The following is a 19,877-nucleotide window of genomic DNA, read 5'->3' as shown; positions in this document are numbered from 1 at the left end:
GTTTGGAGCTTGTTGACCAGCATTGGGGGTATGATGGAATAGAAACCTAAGCTGCAGTCAATGAAAGGTAGCCTGATGCACATGGTGCTGTTGACTCGTTGATCCAGAGTTGAGCGGAGAGCCAGAGATATTTTATCTCCTGTGGATCAATTGTGATATTAGGTGAACTGCAGTGAGTCCAGATGTTAACTTATGTATGAGTTAATTCTGGCCGTGACCAACCTCTCAAGGCATTTCATGATAGTAGATATGAGCTACTTGGTGATAGTCATTTAGACAACTCACCCTGCTCTTCTTGGGCCCTGGTATGATTGATGCCCTTTTGAAGCAGGAACAAACCTCTGCCACAGAAAGAGATTTAAAATATCCATGAACACTCCAGCTCAATGGTTTGCACAGATTATCAGTACCCTGTCAGCTATGCCATCAAGGTCTGACACCTTGCGACGGTCGCCCTCTTGAAGGATGTTCTGACATTGGCCTCAGAGGCAGATAGTACAAGGTGGTCAGCTTTGTCAAGTATCGTTAAGTTCTCTTCAAAGTGAACATAAAAGGTGTTCAGCTCATCAGGTCGTGAAGCATCAAAGCCATTTATGGTGTTCGGCCTTGCTTTGTAGGATGTAGTGGTCTGCAATCTCAGCCATAGATGTTGAGTATCTGGCTTTGTCCTCAGAATTGCCTCTTTGCTGCTGAGATGGCCTCTGTAGAGATCTGGATCACTTGTTTTATATGCCATCTTTCAGCACACTGGCACATTTCAGGCTGCAGGAGAACATTCTGAAGGATGTACTGAGGCTTGGTACAGCATAATCGAGGATGCTGTGCGGAAGGACCAATCTAATGTCCTTCTGTTACCAGGCATTGAGGGTCTGAGATCAAGGGGAAGCCTCTCAAACAGCAGAAGGAGTAGTAACAAGAAGGTTCCACAGTGGTGGCAATACTGTAGCTAGTGAATGGATGTAACAATGTAGATTGATGGCAATGACATTAAGGATCGGGAAAAGGTTTTGAACAGTTTTCATTTTTCATAGCGTGAATAAAGTTTATTTTTTTTGTAGAAAACTATCTGGGAGTTGCATCCTGTTCACATTTATTCCAGAATTATAGGCAAAGTGAACAGGTGTCAAGATACTGAGAGTCTGATGATAACTTTCACCACTGAGGCACATGCAAACTGACAGGATGAAAATCAACCTGAATGCCTACAGATACTTTGATCAGTTATTAAATTGACCAATGATATTAAACACTTAAAGAAATCTTTCACTTTCATTCCTTCATCAGTACTAAGCACTCCTATGTGTTAAAAAAAACAATGCCAATTTATTATTGATTTTATGACTACCCAGATGCTCAAATTTAAGCTTCATTTTTACTCCACCCAAAGGACTAATAAATGCTGAAGGATAAACTGAAAAATAAACAGTGACAAAAGGAATGACAAGTATCATGCTCTTGGGATCAGAGTCTGCTAGTTATTTGAAGGTAAATCGCTTCTGTTTCTCCACTGCATAAACTTAAATTACCACCAGCTGAAAGGTAATTGGTCACAGTAACTACAACCATTAATGGTGGCCTTTGATCCATTCCCAAGTATCTGGGAACAAAAACGTGTAACTTGAATGCGGTATTTTTACCGCTTTTAATTTTGCTGACAGTATTTGTTCTGCATTGAAAGGCAGATGTTCATGCCTTCTTGCGATTCCATGTTTTTTTTTATCCCTCTGTACTTCCTGAAGTCAACAAACAGCCATCTACCAGCCTATCATCACTTAATGGCCAGGTGCCAAGACACATCAGCTCAGTGGTTTTACCTGGTTCTTTGTGGAGCAAAAAGCAGCAAATGACAGATGAAAGTTTGATATTAATTCCACACTCCCCAACGGTAAGATGATGAGCCTTGACTCTTCAATGTGACAATTGGCCCATTTTGGCTTTGCCTGGCAGAAACGTTGATAAAACATTCCTTGTAATATTTGGTAATTCTATACCTTTATTCCAAGGATAACACTAATGGTTTCCTTTTGTGCTGAGTGAAAGACTTGAAGCAACTGATTGACACCATTCAAAAGGAACATCCATGGGTGGTAGTGGTGGCAACATCAACAGGGACAATTTAATGGTGCCTCTCCCGAACCTACTGCAGTGATCTTTATTAAGGTCATTCCATCATCAACTGATTTTTCACTTTTTTCCCTGTCTCAGGCATCAATACATATAAGCAGGGTCATATCTGAATTAGATGAAAGCTGCTACCCCACAGTTTTTGACTGAAAGAAATGCCATTGTATATGTTACCTGTTAACCCTTTGTTTGCTCCAGTGGGTCACCCTTCAAAATAAAAAAAACTGGAGTGTGCTAAAACATTTAACTGAGATCAGTTTGTTTACACAATAAGCAATTGTAGGAGGCAGGAAAGCTTTTGCAAACAAGCACATCAATGAAACACCTGAAATGTTTTCCCTTACCCTGTGGCATTGTAATGTTGAATCCTTTTAGAGCAAGTAATGACATGAAAAGCAGTGATAAATAAAGTCAATTAGTAATCCTTTTGGCATCAATGGAAATGTCTGATTAAATCCTGCGATTGGATAGATCAGAAGATTTTCCCGAAGAGTAGCAAATATACCAATTCCATTAATGTATGGAGCTATTATGAACTGTAATTGCATGATGTTCAATTTCTTTCTTTTCACAATCTCTTTATTGGATTCAACTTAGTTATTAAATTTTGTTAATGTATCATTCATTATAATTAAGAAGTAAAATGTAAAAGGTACGACAGAATTGTATAAACATACATACTAATTCCTCAGAAAAGGTTCAACAAACAAATAAATAAGACTGTAAACCATTTTGGAAGGTCAAACAATAAAATGACAAACACAGTAAATGGTAGGGCACTGAGGAATGCAGTAAACAGAGGGATCTGGGAATACATAATTCCCTGAATGTGGAAAAAGAGAGGGAAAAAGAAAAATGAGATCTAGATAATCTATCTAAACCCCTATTCACTAAATAAGGTTGAGAAAGTAAAATATACATATTGACTGTTGAATTAAAGTAATGGTCTAAGATTAGTCCACGGCCTTCGTCAAAGTGAAGGGACAAGTCTAAATTATTAAAATTCTGCATCATCACCGTTCCAGTTTTGAAAAAAGGTTAAGAAAGGACCCCATGTCATATTGAAAGATGATGCTCAATTTCAGCTCTTAAAAATAACCTGCATCCCTTGATATTTCGTAATAAAAATTACTATATTTGCTGGCTTTTTGATCTTTCAACTATTTTATTTTTATATTCTATTTTTTCAACTCTTTAAATTGTTATTGGAGAATTACTGTAGCTCTGTAATTTTTTTAAACTAAATCTATGGCAAATAGAACCATAGAATCATAGAAAATTACAGCACAGAAACAGCCCTTTTGACCCTGCTAGTTTGTGCCGAATTACATTTTTTTGTCTACACAGACCTGCACCCAGTCCATAGCTCTCCATACCTCTCCCATCCATTTACCTTTCTAAATTCTTCTTTAATGTTAAAATTGAGCTTGCATTCACCACTTCAGCTGGCAGCTCGTTCTACACTCTCACCACTCTCAGTGTGAAGAAGTTCCCTTCATGTTCCCCCACAACCTTTCCCCTTTTACTCTTAATCCACGTCCTCTGATTTGTATCTCACCTACCCGCAATGGAATAAAGCCTATCTACATTTACTCTATCCCCCTCATAATTTTAAATACCTCTATCAAATCTACCTCCATTCTTCTACGCTGACGAGATTAAAGTCCTAATCAGTTTAACTTCTCCCTGTCACTTAGTTCCTGAAGTGTGGGCAACAAACTAGTAAATCTTCTCTCTACTGTTTCTCTCTAATTGATATCTTTCCTGTAGTTTGGTGACCAAAACTGCACACAATACTCCAAATTTGGCTTCATCAATGTCTTAAACAACTTTATCATAACATCTCTACTCCTATGCTCAATACTTTGATTTATGAAGGCCAATATGCCAAAAAGCTCTCTTTACAACCCTATCACCCATGCCACCACTTTCAGGGAATTATGTATTCCCAGATCCCTCTGTTCTACTGCATTCCTCAGTGCCCTACCATTTACCGTGTTTGTCTTTTTTTTGTTTGTCCTTCCAAAATGCAAAACCTCACACTTGTCTGCATTAAATTCCATCTGCCATTTCTCAGCTTTTTCCCTCTGCAAGTTTTGAAAACCTTCCTCACTCTCCACAACACCTCCAATCTTCATGTCATCTGCAAACTTGCTGATCCACTTTACCCTTTTATCCAGATTATTGATATAGATGACAAACAACAATGGTCCCATCACGGATCCCTGAGGCAGACCACAGTCATGGGCCTCCAGTCTGAGAAGCGATCATCTACTACTACTCTCTGGCTTTTCTCGTCCCACCATTGTTGAATCCAGTTCACTACTTCACCATGAATACCGAGAGGCTGAACCTTCCTGTCTAACCTCCCATATGGGGCCTTGTCAAAGGCCCTATTAAAGTCCATGAAGACAGCATCCACAGCCTTTCCTTCATCATCTTTCCTGGTAAAACTCTATAAGTTTGGTTAAACATGCACAAAGCAATGTTGACTATGCCTAATCAGTTTCTAGCTATCCAAGTAAATTTTATGTCCAATCTCTTCCAATAATTTACCTACTACTGACGTCAGGCTTACTGACCTATAATTTCCAGGGCTACTTTTCAAGAATTTTTTAAACACTCCAGCTCCTCACCTGTGGCTAAGTACATTTTAAATATTTCTGCTAGAACCCCTGCAATTTCTAAACTAGCCTCCCTCAAGGACCGAGGGAATATTTTGTCAGGCCTGGGGATTTATTCACCCTTATTTGCTTTAAGACAGCAAGCACATCCTCCTCTTTAATCTGTATATGTTCTATGATCTCACTGCTTATTTTCCTTAATTCCTATGACTCTATCTAAGCCTATTTCCTGAATGAATACTGATGAAAAAAACATTTAAGATCTCCATCTCCCTTACCTCCATACAAAGCTGACCACTCTGATCTTCAAGGCAATCAATTTTGTCCTTTACTATCCTTTTGCTCTTAATAAACCTGTAGAAACCCTCAGGATTTTCCTTCACATTGTCTGCCAAAGTAACTGTTATATGTAGATTGTGGAGGGGCACGTGGCCTCCCAATCTGGAACTTTGTGGAGAGTGGAGTGTCTCGAGACCTCCCTGTTTGAAACTTATTCGGATGTCGCATCACCTGCCAATCAAAGTTGGATTCCGGCCACCCATTAGTGCACACCTTAGCCTTGGCTCATTTAAATGATTCAGGGTCATCATTGGTGAGACACGCAGCTCAGAACAGTATAAACATCGATGCGTGCCACATTTCTTTCTCTCTGCCTCTTAGTCCAAGTCCCGGACATCGCTCCATGCAAGGTTGCAACTGTGGACGTCCCTGGAGGAGTTGTGGGTAAGGAGTGCAATACACTAAGTTGAGCCATAGTACTGCACTAGATTAGAGCTTGTAGAGAGCTACACCTGCATCAGTGCCAGATTACTGGTTAGGCTGAGAGGGCAGAAGCCCAGGGGCCCGGAATCTAAGGGGCCGATGTGTGATTTGATTGATTGCTCGACAGGCCAATGAAGTCCTGGGATCCATGTGGAGGTCATGACATAAGGCCAATGAAAGTAGACATGGGGGGGGGGGCGTACAGAAGCCGGTAACATTGTGCAGCTGATGATGCTAAAAGAGATCGGTAGCATCTGTCGCCTTGAGAATGAATGCCATAGTCGCGGTAGCTGTGGAGACTGTTGCCCATAAACATCTTGAGACTGGAGCAAGATTGTCAGAATCGGGAAGTAGCTGCATCCAGGAGTGGGTGCCTCCACTGTGGGCAGGGATAGTGGCGGTCTCTGTGGTCCCTCGGGAGCTATGTGCTGCCCCACTCTGTGTTTACTGCGTCTGCTGTAAAATGGCGGTGATTCTGGCTGGGGCTCATTGGCCTGGTTGGAGGCCTGACTCGCAGCCAAGGGTGTACCTGGGGTGGGGGGGGGGTGGTTGAGAGCAGCAAGAGCAACCGTTTTCAGCCTGGCAGTGCCCCTGACCCCATGGCCCTCCTGCACCATATATTTTTGAACCGTGCTGTGAAACCATGGCATCTGCCACAGTTCATAAGCAGGTGCCACTGAATTGCTCGGTCTACTCTAGTGCTCCCTACTCCCGTCCGGTGCTCATATGGAGTAGACAAAGGGAATCGACATCAGGAGCAATGGTGCAGGCTGAGGTGAGGGTTTGGAATGAGTGCCTCTGGGCAGTGGGACCTCTCCTTGCCCAGCATGATGATGTAGCCATCGAGTAGCTTAACTCTGCCAGGTGCTCCTTCATGCCCAGGCTGATATTCTCCTTGAAGTTGACTGAAGTGCAGCAGCATTTCTTTTTGATGTCCTCCACAATCTGGAGCCCACTCTTGGTAAACCAGTGGCTCGCCTTGTTGAGCAGCTTCAGGTGGTAGTCATTGAGGTTAGTGCTGCTGTGGTCAGCCTTGGCCATCACTGGTCACATTGGAAATTATTAGCCTTTGTGGCCACATTCCACCACACAACTGGTGGTGCATCCACAGGAGTAGAGCGAGAGGATGGACGGGTAGGTGATGTGCATGGTTGGAGGCCTCAAAGAGGATCTCAGCCATCTTCTCCCTGCTGCTGGCCGGGCTGAGGGGAGGGTCAGCCACCATCACAGTGCATTCCTCGGGGAGGAACTTCATGGCTCTGAGGAAGATGGGAGCCAAGAGAGCTTCCACCCATCCCAGTCCACCACGATGCCTTGCCTCAGCAGAGTGACCAGCTTCAGTTTGGGCTCCGGGGTTGCTAGGTCTTTGCCCATAAAGCCCATAAAGTTCTCCTGGTGGTTGTTGCCTGATATGGGTCTCATCTGCATGGGTCTTCCCACCACCAAGGGGTGCAGCACCGAGGTCAGGGAAAGCCTGTTGTACTGTCACCGACTTTGCAGTAACCTGTGCCCAAGTTGATCATCACTGCCCTGATCTTCTTTATCACCCTGCTTGCCTTCACTTCCATGGAGTTGCCACTCTGCGACAGCCTGGAGTTGGATTTCTGGGGTTTGGAGGGCAGGAGTGGGCACCCTCCTTCCTAGGTGAGTGTGCTGTTGGTTGGATTTCCACCCTGTGTGCTTCTGCATTGTCTCTGAAGCCCTAGTAAGTCTATATAATGTCACTTATGGATCATGATAACTCAGAAAATCACTGAGTCTTACAGCAAATGAAAACTGTCTCCATCTTTGTTTACATTTACTTAATCGCACTTGCCTCCTTGAGGTACGTAGCCAGCAATCTCCTGAAAATGCAACTGTTTCCCAGATGTTCCTTGAATAAACTGAGAGTTCCTGTCTTCATCATCTCCTCAAGCAGAGCATATCAGATTACAATCAAAAGAAGCTCTTTTCTAGATCGTCTCCTAACATTTGCTTACTTTTCTAATCTTCATTGTCGGTTCTCTTCTCTTGGACACCCACACCATGAGAGAATCTTCTTAATATCCATTTGTATGTATGTACAACTTCTCTACCTATAACTGCCCCACTCCATTTCTGACCTCTCCCTCACTCCCTGGACAGCGCTCACAGGGTGGTACCTTTTTCATGTGCTCTTGCCCCCACCCCCGACTTCAGAACCTGGCCTCGCCCCTGTCGCAGCCGCAATCTTTCTGTATTACTGGCTGCTGCTTGTGCCCAGAGGCTGCGGTCGGAGCACAGGGGTGGTGTGTAACAATGGGGGAGAGGGTGTGGGGAGCCAGCCTGCCCTGCCATTGTTGATCTCATTAGAACCTGGTGGCCAACAACTTTCAGAGCAGAGAACCAAGCCAGGGCATCAGAATTCTCCTCCTCCTCCTCTTCCTCCTCCTCCACCCTTTATTCTATTCAACAAAGGTTGGGGTTCGAGGGGCTGGGAGGCAAGGTCACGGGGGGCCTTACTAAAGCTCAGCCTAGGGCCTAGTGGTAGATAATCCACTACTGATCCCCATTGATACAGGGAATCGGGAGTGTGTTTGAAAGTCCCTGTCTGTGAAGTGTGTACACATGTGGGAGAGTGTGGTAGGGTAAGTAGACACTAGTATCAGTCCCTTGTGCCTGACGTGCCTGCATGGATCATTGTATCTCATACCATGTGGTAATGGAATCCAACCTGGGTCCAATGTGAATGTCTATATAGTTTAGTAGAAGAGTAATTGATTATTGTTTGACATCTTCCCCTGTTGGTCCCCCATGTGTTCAATAATGTTACATTTGATTATAACACTTGTGTCCAGACTCATCTCTCTGTGAACTCACTGAACTTGATACTTTCCAAACACAACAGCAACTTCATGTCTTCGGTTAGCCTTCATGATTGCTTTCTTGAAGTTTTTCTTGCATTTTTTATACTCCTCAAGTACCTCATTTGCTCCATGTTGCCTATACCTGCCATGCACCTCTCTCTTTATCTGAACCAGATCCCCAATATCCCTCGAAAACCAAGTTTCCCTATGCCTGCTACCTTGCCTGACAGGAACGTACAATTTTTGTACTCTCAAAATTCCACATTTGAAAGAACACCACTTAATTTGCACATTTTTGCCTGAAAACAACTTATCCCAATCCACGCATTCTAGATCCTTTCTCATTTCATCAAAATTGGCCTTTCTCCAATTTAGAATCTCAACCCGAAGCCTAGACCAACCCTTCTCCATAATTAACTTGAAACTTATGAGATATGCGTATTTCTGGCATGGTGGTTTGTTCTTGTTTTTTTAATATAAGAGAAGCTCATCTCTTCTCCCTCTATTTACTGAGCTGGCAGGAATTGACTAACTTTTTTTTCCTTGGGGCAGCTATCAGAAAATACAGGACAAGAGTTTTGGAATGTTTGCCTGTCTGAGAACAAATGAGGATTTTATTAAGCAACTTTCTCTTGTAGATACAGATTACCCTTGCAATGTATTTATCATTTCCTTCTTCTTTGGCAGGTTTGAGGATATTTGATTCCTTGGTTCTGAGATGACAAATGAGGTCATGGTCATAACCCAAATACACCCATGTCATCAATTAACCTTCTAATCCTTTATGTCTTTGAAATGTGGGAAGAAACTCAAACACCGAAACCCACAGTTACATGTAGAAAACTTTCAAAATCCTTACAGACAGTGCCAGATTCTAACCCAGGTCACTGGCACGGTTATAGTTTGCAGTGACCTCAACACCAACTGTACCATCTGTACCTCCATCCTGAAGGTAGCGGTGAAATAGGGCTGTGACAAGGGTGAATGGGGTCTTTATAATTTTTGCCGCCGTCTTCAGACAAATTTAATAAAAGATAGGACACATTGCAAGGAAAACTCACTCTTGGAATATTAGACTCTGAGATTTTATTAGAGGTGTCTGGAGTTTAAATATTTTTTAAATTTTGCCTGGGTAGAAATGCTGAAGAGGGCAACATTTTTATTGTCATCTTCTCAATTAGATTACATCTGGAAATGGCTTTAATAATTTTCTCTCAGAGCATTTATGATCAGCATGTATGAATAAAATCATAATAAAGTTAATAATGGACATTTTATTTAAAAAATCTTTGATGAGATTGTTCATTCAGAGAAAATTGCACTTCGAGCTCACATGTGCTTTTATATGGAACATAATATAACACGAGAGCATTGCCCTTTGGCCAACAATATCCAGACTAACCATGATGTCAATTTAAACTAATTCCATTTGCTTGCAGATGGCCTGTATCCCTCTGTTCCCTGCCTGTTCACTTGCTGGCCAAAACACTCTGTAAATGTTGTGATATACATGATGCTTCTTATAAAAAGGAAGGTAATTGTAGTTTTATAATAAAAACACCGAAATACTGCAGGAACTCAGCTGTCTTTTCATCATCTATAGGAGACAAATATACATCCCTGAACCCCTCTTCAAGGAAAATTCAGAAAAGGCAGAAGCAGGAGATATCAGAAAGTTTCAGAATTCAAACAATGGGGGAGGAATCCAGACCAACAAAAGGTGTTACTTGGACGTGATAAGGGACTAAGTAGAATTTATCATGTTTGTGCAAAAGGGGACAGGGTGTCTGTGCAATGGAGAGATGATGGGAGAAACAAGCGGGTGGGAATTTAATGAAAGCCAGAGGGTACCCAGTCGAAAGATGAGGTGTTGTTCTTCTAATTTGTGGGTGGTCTCAGTCTGCCAGTACATGAGACCATGGACATACATGTCAGCAAGGGAATGGGATGGAGAATTGAAATGGGTGGCCACTGGGAGATCCACATTATTGTGGCAGACAGAGCCAAGGTGCTCAACAAAGCAATTTCCAAGTCTGCGTCCAGTCTCTTCGATGCAGACGAGACCACAGCGGGAGCACCAGGTGCAGTAGATGACCCCTGCAGATTCCAAGTTAAATGTTAAATGGAAGGCCCCGAATTGTACTGAGGGAGGAGGTGTGGGCGCAAGTGGAGCATCTCCTATGACCGCATTTGGTCAACATCACGAAGCTGAGCTGAAGTTATAAAACAAATAAAATGTGGATTGTTAATGATTAATGATGCCATCAGACTAAGAAGGAATGAGGATATATTGGAAGTACTGGTGGCTGAATAACTGCAAATGATGAGTCAGAATACAGAATAGTGATTGAAAATAAAATTGTTGATTGTAAGAAGAAGAGACAAGGAACCACACAGCAGGCCTCATTGATGGGATGGAGATGAAGAGGATTGGAACCTTCAAGTTCCTGGGAGCCAGCACATCGAGGCAAGCTTGAAGAAGGTGCTTTGATGCCTCTACTTTCTAAGGAGCCTGAGGAGCTTTGGTATGCTGATGAATATTCTATCAAACTTCTCTAGGTGCACTGTGGAAAATACACTGACTGGCTATATCACAGCTTGGTTTGGTATGCCCAAGAATGCAGAAGGGTGCAAAAGGCAACACACAAACAAACCCAGGTTCATCACAGTCTCTGATTTCTCATCCATTAAATACATCTATTGGAGGCACTGGTTCAAGAAGGTAGCTAGTTTTATAAAGGACCACCATCATCCCGGTCACAACTTAGTCTCACTGCTTCCTTCGGGCACCACCTCTAGGTTCAAGAAGAGTTTCTTTCCAACAGCTATCAGGCGTTTGCAACTCCCCCTTGATACACTAAAATCGTGGACTGCACTATTGTAAAGTTTCTTTTTTTGCACTAGGATTACTATAAATATTTATTATAGATCTATTTTTGTTTATTTATTGACTATATAATTCAATTTAATTACACAATTGTGTTTTTTTTGTCCAGTTGCATTGACAAATTGGTGTGCATGTACCTTGTAGAATGTATATGACGGTAAACTCATGATCATTTTCAAAAGATTAAAGTTAAGAATCCCTAGCCTTTCCAAGGAATATGGATAGAAACAAGCATTGCTTAGAAATAAATTTGCTTTGAAATTGGATTTCTTTCTTTTTGACTGATTAAATTACTTACTCTCCTTTGTCTGAATGTCAAGTGAGGGTCCACTAACAAAAGCATGAAAATAAAACATCCTCACGTCAAGAAACTGCTATTCAGCTTTTCTGCTCGCCTCAAGGGCTAGAGTTCTCTCCCACGATCACAGCACAAATGAGACCGAAAGTGAAGACCCCATGGCAGCCACGCAAGGTTCCTTGGGATTAAGGGTAAGTGGGGAAAGGGAAGAAATTGCAATTGCAATTGGGGTCTATATGGGGAGAGGATCCAAGGTAAAACTATTGCAGGGGAAAGGTAAAAAGTAGTGGGGTGGGATGAAACCCTTGCCAGCATGAAATCCCAAACACAGATGCTGTAAACTTAATTTGTGCTGCTTGTTTGCAGAGGGGCAGGACAAATAAATCAAATATGTGAGAGTTCATGCTTATAAAATTCATGTCCCAGGGGAGACTCTTTAATTTGTACATTATTCCTGACTTTCTTCATGATCCATTCTATATTAACCAGTGAGAGAATAATGGAAGTCATAGCTTATGACCAATTGATACAATTCCTATCAATAAGTGAGAGGTTCGTTTACTGCATATTGGTCAAGTCAACTTGATTGTCATCTGATCGCAGAAGTACAACCCTTGGTGCAAAACATGTAGACACACAAGCAGACATAACACACATATGAACAAACAATATATATGTGTTGCACAAGTATTTATCGATACAAACAATTAAATAAATATTGTTTCATGAATATGAGAATCTCTGATGGTCAGTGTGAACAGTTCCTTTGGTCATTCAGCATTCTCACTGCCTGTGGGATGAAGCTGTTCCTCACCCTGGTGGTACTGACTCTGATACTCCTATATCTCTTTCTATTGATTAGAATTTAGGTAAATTGTGATAGGAAGTGCTTGGTCCAATTTTCACATTTGCAGGCCCACAAACACTTCCAAATTAGCATAAAGTGATTTTCACTTTCAAACATTTTAAGAGATCAAAACAAATAATGTACAAACATCAGTTCATTTTTTAATTACAATTTTGTCCGCTAGAGCTCATTTTACGATGTTCCTGTTTGGCTCAGTGTGTTAAGAATTCAATTTGAACTACTGAGACTCGAGCACAAGCCTGACACTTCAGGATAATATTAGAAAAGCAAATTCAGAGGTGCTGTCTTCATTTGAAGTATTAAACTCTAACACCAAGTGTTATCTTATTAAACATAAAAGACCCAAAGGTACCATTTGGAAGAGGACAGGAGAGTCATGGTACCCTTTATATTCCAATCAATTCATATCAATAAGGATGCTTATCTTGTCAATGTCACATTATCATTTGTAGAAAATTTCTACATGCAAATTGGCAGCTCTGTTTTCTGTATTTCCAATATTGAGAATAATTTAGGAAGATAATGCTGTATTACGCTTTGCGATATTCTGTGGAAAGGGGATGTACATCAGAATAATTCTTTTTACATGTTCTTAATAGTAAAACTGTGAAAGAAAGATTTCCATCTATATTATCCAGATTCACATCTCAAAATACTGTACAGCAATTGTTTTCTTCATTGTTATGGCCTTTCAAATGTAAAAAGCATGAAAATACACTGAACTTCCATAACAGCATTGATAGAGTTACTGGATAATTACTAGACAATATCACATGGGATGTTGGGAATAATACCCCTGCAGTTCTTCATGTCCCATAGGATCTTTCAGGCGCACTTTAAAGGGGAGATGAGCCCTTGCATTAATATTTCAACCAAGAGTTTAAACTTGGAATTTGTGCTGAAGTATTTGGAATCCATATTCTGCCCCAGAAGTAAGAGTCTCACCATTGTGTGTAAGCGGACCATTAGCTTCTTGTGATGATATATAATATTGAAAACTCAATCCCTGATGTGTTTAGTTTGCTTGGAGTTCAATCCAAACACTAGAATGGACTCCATTTCTAACTATGGGACACAGGGCTCTTACTGCTGATTTCTAAGATATTTCCTGGTAATATACTATATGTAGCGAGGATAGCAGGCTGAAGATGAAATAGAGATGCCATGATTGATCAGCCACTGGCACACCTGGTCACAGAGGGTAGAGCACTAGCAGATTGACAGCACCCATTTAAGTGTTAGTGCTCTTGGGAAACGTAGTAAGGTCATTTAAATGGGGAAAAAGGACTTGCAGTCCATGAGTTAAACAGGGACCAAATTGCATTGCCTAGTTCTGTTAATGAGATGAACAGTACCCTCCTCAAACAAGACATACCAGAAACTTGTGACCTGATAAATAAACTCGGTCAAGACGAGGATAAAGGGACACTTACGTGCATCTTTGGGTGGCGACATGTGATTTAAGCTGTCTGGAGACAGCAAGGATTTTTCTTCATCGATGAATTCAAAGTTTATAATGAACATTATGACCACTCCTTCTTCGTTTTTCACTGGAATTATATGGGTGTTGCACAAGAACGTTGATCCTAGACAACAAAAGATAGGTCAGAGGTCAATTCCTTTTGAAGGAAAAGTGAACAAAATTAATTTCTGATAATGATACAAAAGTAGAACATAAAAATAAACAGTACCTGTGTAAGAAATGAACAATTTTTTTAAAATAAGAATTTATCAATGATAGCAATTTTACTTTAAATACTCAGAGGAATGCAAATGAGAATTTTATAATGATAATTTAAATATCAGTTTAGAGAAGATTGCATGTGAACAATTTTGTTTTCCTTTTTCATTTATTTGTTGGATCTCTATTTCATTTTTTTTTTAATCTCTATTTCTTTACACTGAGATCCAATTAATGCACATCCAGCATTGAAATGTTGGTGAAAATCACTGTGTTATTGTGAGTCTGACTGATGTGAACTAGCTCTAAAAATCTTCAAGCTCATTGTGAATTTCAAAGGTATGCCTGAAGGACATATTCATGTGACCTATGCTGTCAAAAGTAACAAAGTGTTGATCAGGTTTGATTCAGGGTTCATGACTTTGCTCAGATATCAATGATTCATTAGTTCTCCTTCAGGGTTAAGAGCATAAAACATATCATGGCTTTGGGATTTGAGAGGAAGTAGATGTAGATCTCATGCTATTAATAAGACTTTTCTAAAAGTTCGTCACCAGATAATGGAAAGTAGGACGAGTGGAAAGATATTCCTCCATCTTATTACTTATTGATAATGGAGAGTGAATTTTTATTTTGTCCTGACCATAGTAACTTTCAAAACCACTTTTATTACAACAAAATGCTTGTTATTGTTTTGTTATCTTAACTTTTATTGATTTACATGAAAGTAAAGTTATCAGATATTTTAATTGTGGGCCAATTTCTTTACAAAAAAGAGCATTATTTATTTCCATGAAAAATGCATATTTAAGATGATAATCAAGATCATGGTTAATTATTATGATATAGCTGACATGGATTTTGCGAATAACCAAGGGAATATCTGTATATTTCTGATATTATTTCTGCAAATTAACTTCGCAATTGCTGCATGAAGTTAATTATTATATATTTCAGAGGATAGTCCAAAGCCTTGCTATTCGATGGAATGTCATTTTATAATAATTACAGTTCAGAGTAGGACAGGGCATCTTCGATATTAAAAAAAAATAGCCCACATGTAGAAATAGGCAGTAAATTTCAGCCCATCAATGAAGCCCATACCTCGAGAATAAAAAAGAGTTCAGTTTAAATCATGTTAATTATTTTAAATGGCTACCACAGTTGTTACAAGAAAATCCTAATTGAAACCAAAACTAAATTACTTTAATATTCTGCCTGGATATTTAGTTCACTGTATTTTATAAATATAAAATGAATTGGGCCATAAATTGTCTTTGTAAATTATTTAGTTCTGCTCTGGTGTTTGATATGGCTATCCAAACTACTTGGTGCATATTGTATTTTGATGAACTGTATATGTGACGTTCGCTTGGGAATTGAGGAATTGAGCCTAGTGCAGCACTGCTTCTTGGATTCCCTTGTGGCCTTGCGAAGTTCGTCAGACTTGGACGTTTTCCCGATGGCCTTGCAAAGATCATACTCAAGTTATTTTCCCTTATGTATGCATGCAGTAAAAATATGCTTCACTACAATACTGGATATATCCAGAAGTGCAGTTAACTATAAAAACAATAATGGCTTAGGTTTTGCTGAGAAGTGACTTGAAATGTTGGCAGAATTAAAAGAGCAAAGTTTGAACTGTTGGCATTTCACTGTGTAGCTGACAGAAAGTCTGTGACAACTACTTAAGCTTGCATGAACATGAATGTTCTGAAGTTCCTGAGAAGACCTCATTCAAATAATTTTGCTGAGCACTAGCACAATTGTTAGAATCTCTAAGAGGTTCAATAAAAGAGAACTATTACCCAACAGTTTCCACATAGAACCTCCATTCAAACTTTCTCGACTTATCAGATTCCAGCCATGGCAGCATTTGATTTCCAATCACCCACTCCACTCTTGACGACTCATCTTCCCTCACCTGATCTGGTTATTTTTCTTACCTCTCTCTCCTTGACTGTTATCTCCCATTATCCAATTTGTTTCACCCCCCTACCTGGTTCACCAACCTTAAATAACACTGTTCCCACCTTGTCCTCTTTATACTGGCTTCTTTACTACATTTAACCAGTTTTAATAAAGTAGTTTGGCCCAAAACATTGACCGTTATTTTTCTCCCACTGATACAGTTTGGCCTACTGAATTTCTCCAGCAGATGATTGTTTTCAGATCCTAATTCAATCATGGGCTGATGCTGTCTGAATGGAGAATTGTTCTCTTCAAGATGGCATAATCACTGGGTGGACTGGCAAATTTCCTCACAATTTTTTAAAGAGGTGAGAACTGGCCAGTTAATTGGACATTGTCATTGGCTGATTGCTGCCGTGTGTAAGTGAGTGGTAGAATTAGGGCAGTTGATATGAGAGTAGGGAGAATAGGTTACAGGGGAAATTAGTGGGGGAATGGAAGTCCATGGACCATATTGGTCTGAATGGACTCTTATCATATTGTAAGGATATATGGAATTTAACAACAGGGAACTTACAGGTTTTAGAAGTAAAATTCTATGTAAAGGTAATCTATTGAATTCATCAGTATTGAGCAATATTAGATCATGATATATAACCATGGAAAAGAGAGTCAATAAATTTGGGCCGCTATTTCTGCACCAGCAAGCTGGGTCTGAATCTTGTCAAACCTCCCACCCACCTTCCAAAAACATATGGGGTTTGTCGGTTAATTGGTGTATTGGTGGCATGCTACCATGTTGTAAATTTTAAAAAAAAGGTTCCTTTAAAGTGTCTTTATGATGTTCATAGCTCTGCTATAAGTTTCACCTCAGTCATTTTGAAATCAATATTTCCTGCTACTTTCTTTAGAAGGATAGGGTAGTTGAATCCACAATGGAGCTCATTCTATTGAAGACAAAAGATTGATTTCAACAATTTAAATTTGTCACCCCAACATTTTTTTTAATCATAATTCATTAAAAAATTCCTTTAAAATTTTTAATTTAAAACTATATCTGTTTTAATTTAAATTAGACATTCAGCAAGGTGACAGGCCTTTCAACCCACAAGACTGTGCCACCCAATTACACCCATTAACCTACAAATCCCATATATTTTTGACCGGGTGCGAGGAAACCAGAGCACCCAGAAGGAACCCACGCAGATACAGGAAGAAAGTGCCAACTCCTTATAGACAGCGGTGGAGTCGAACCTGGGTCACTGGCGCTGCAATGACATTGTGGTAACCGCTACACTAACTATTTTAATAATTTTTCCTAACATCAATCAGAGAGAAAATGCTCGCGCATTCCAAAGGATGCAATAAAGGACATTTTAAAGCATCAAAAGGATTGCATAGTCAACATGGATTTGTCAAAGGGAAATTATATTTCACAAACATTTTGGAGTTCTTTGAGAACAGATGAGAGTGAATTCGATGGATGTGAAGATTTTGGATTTTCATAAGACCTTTGATAAGGTGCCACGTAAAAGGTTCATAGGAAAAATTAAAGAACATTAAAATAATGATTAGATTAAAAATTGTTTGTCAGATAGGAAAAGGATTTTTTTAAGTGAGACATGTGGTGGCCAGAGAGGTACCCCAAGGATCACTGCTTTGGCACAAGGTATTCACAACACCTACCAATTATTTGAATGAGGAAAATGAATGTAATATTTTTTTGTTTGTCAACATCAAGGAAGGATTATGAAGAGTGCAGAAGATAGGATAATATATGATATGAATGTTTATTGTCATAAAGCACAAGTACAATAAACAGATTCAATGAAATTCTTGCTGCAGCCACACAAGTACGTAAGGTTCTCCATCAACAATGGTATAAATTAAAATCATCATAATGTAACAAAAAAGAGATAATAAATATAAAAGGATACACAAATGAATATTCAAAGTTGTAGTCTGTGCAAAAAAAAAATAAGCGATGTTTAAATATTCCAGACAGATCCCTTGATGGACCTGGAGTGGTTTACGGTTAGTTCAGGGAGGTTGAAAAAACTGACCACTGTTGGGGAAAAAAGCTATTCTTGAACATAGAGGTGCTGGACTTCAGGCTTCTGCACATTCTGCCTGAAGGTAGAAGTGAGAAAAGATCTTGATCAAGATGACGGGGATTCTTTATTATATCAACTGCCTTCTTTTTTAAATTTTTTTTTTATTTTTCACACTATGAACCATACTGACCAAAATACAAACAAACATTTCCCTCTTGAATATTTTCTCCCCTTTTACCCCCTCCCTTCCCTCCCTCCTTCACACCCCTCCACTCACTCAACATTCAACCTATATGATACATTAAACCCATTAAACAATGCCGTCACACAATGAAAATAAACAAGAAATTAGTGTCTTCTACTTTTACATACTGGGTCAGTTCATTTCATCTTCTTCTCCTTCTGTCATTTTAGGCGGTGGAGGTCTGCGGTAGGACTATTGTGTTCCATGTACGGTTCCCAAATTTGTTCGAATACTGTGATGTTATTTCTTAAATTATATGTTATTTTTTCCAATGGAATACATTTATTAATTTCTCTGTACCATTGTTGTATTCTCAGGCTATCTTCTTATTTCCAGGTTGACATAATACATTTTTTTGCTACAGCTAAGGCTATCATAATAAATCTTTTTTGTGCTCCATCCAAATCAAGTCCAAGTTCTTTACTGCCTTCTTGAAACAGCACTGCACATTGATGTCTTCAATGGACAAGAGGTCTGAGCACATGATGAATGTGGTTTGCCTTTCTGCACACTCAGGCATGATACAACCAGTCCGAATACTTTTCACTGGGAACTTGTAGAGTGATTGCATATTTGACTGAATCTCAGACTTCTTAGAGAGTAGAAGTGTTGGTGGGCCTTTTTCATAGCTGTCTCGATGATCTGACTCCTGGACAGAACCTCCAATATGTGATTTCCCAGAGTCTAGAAGGTCCTAACCCTCTCCAATGCCACTTTACCAAGGAAGATAGCTGCATGGCCCCTCACCTTGCCTTACATTAAAAAAAAACACAATAAACTCTTTGCTCTTGATGATGATCAAGAGGGAAAGAGGTTTCAAGACAAATTGAAAGAGAGGGCAAATGCATGCTAAAGCGGTAGAACAAGGATAAATGTGAAATTATTCACTTTGATATGAGAAGCAGAAAGGAAATTTATTACTAACTGATAAAATACTGGGATAAACAGTTGCCCACGCTGTTCATATAAACCAATTACTAACAACAAACAAGGAGTTAAGAAGGTTAATAATTTGTTGGCCTTAATTTTAAGAGTTCGTGAGTACAGAGACAAAGTTCTTTTACAACAATTATGCAAAGTTTTGGTATGATCACACCTGGAATAGCGTGCACAATTTTGATCTCCTTACCAAATAATGGCAGGCTTTTAAAACATTGATATGTAGAGAGAACAGGGAGCCCAGTTTCACAACTTATTGGAAGTGGTCACCCAAGCAGATAGGATGGCAAAGCAAGCATATGATGCACTTGGCTTCTTTGAACAGGCCATTGAATATAAAAGTAAGGAAGCCATGTTGCAGCCATGTAAAATGTTGATCAGCCTGCACTTGGAATATATTCCAACACTTGGAATATAGCATTGCAGAAAGTCAAGGGTTTGAAAGGGTACAGAGGATGTTGCCTGGTTTAGAGGCTATAAGTTAATAGAAAAGATTAGACAAATTTGGTTTGTTTCCTCTGTAGTGGAGGAGGCAGGGAGGAGACCTGAGAGGGATTTATAAAATCATGAGTGGCAGTGATAGAGTGGACGGCAAAATCTTTTCCTCAGAGAAAAAAAAATTGAATATGCACTTACAGTGAGGGGGAAAAAGTTTTAGGG

At 39.8% G+C, this 19,877-nt stretch overlaps 1 protein-coding gene across 1 annotated transcript in view; it reads right to left on the bottom strand.

The window, feature by feature from the left end:
- LOC138762473 (voltage-gated inwardly rectifying potassium channel KCNH7-like) overlaps window positions 1–16,043 on the bottom strand; it is a 192,670-nt gene extending 176,627 nt beyond the window's left edge. The window contains exons 1-2 of the mRNA XM_069936229.1: window positions 16,016–16,043; window positions 13,822–13,974 (exon numbers count right to left, since the gene is read on the bottom strand). Of these exons, the coding sequence (XP_069792330.1) occupies window positions 13,822–13,974; window positions 16,016–16,043 (181 nt within the window). The remainder of the gene's footprint in view (window positions 1–13,821; window positions 13,975–16,015) is intronic.
- Between the last annotated feature and the right edge of the window lie 3,834 nt (window positions 16,044–19,877).

This window comes from Narcine bancroftii, chromosome 4, assembly GCF_036971445.1.
Source record: "Narcine bancroftii isolate sNarBan1 chromosome 4, sNarBan1.hap1, whole genome shotgun sequence".
Classification (NCBI taxonomy): Eukaryota; Metazoa; Chordata; class Chondrichthyes; order Torpediniformes; family Narcinidae; genus Narcine; species Narcine bancroftii.
This window is presented reverse-complemented; position numbering and strand designations above follow the sequence as displayed.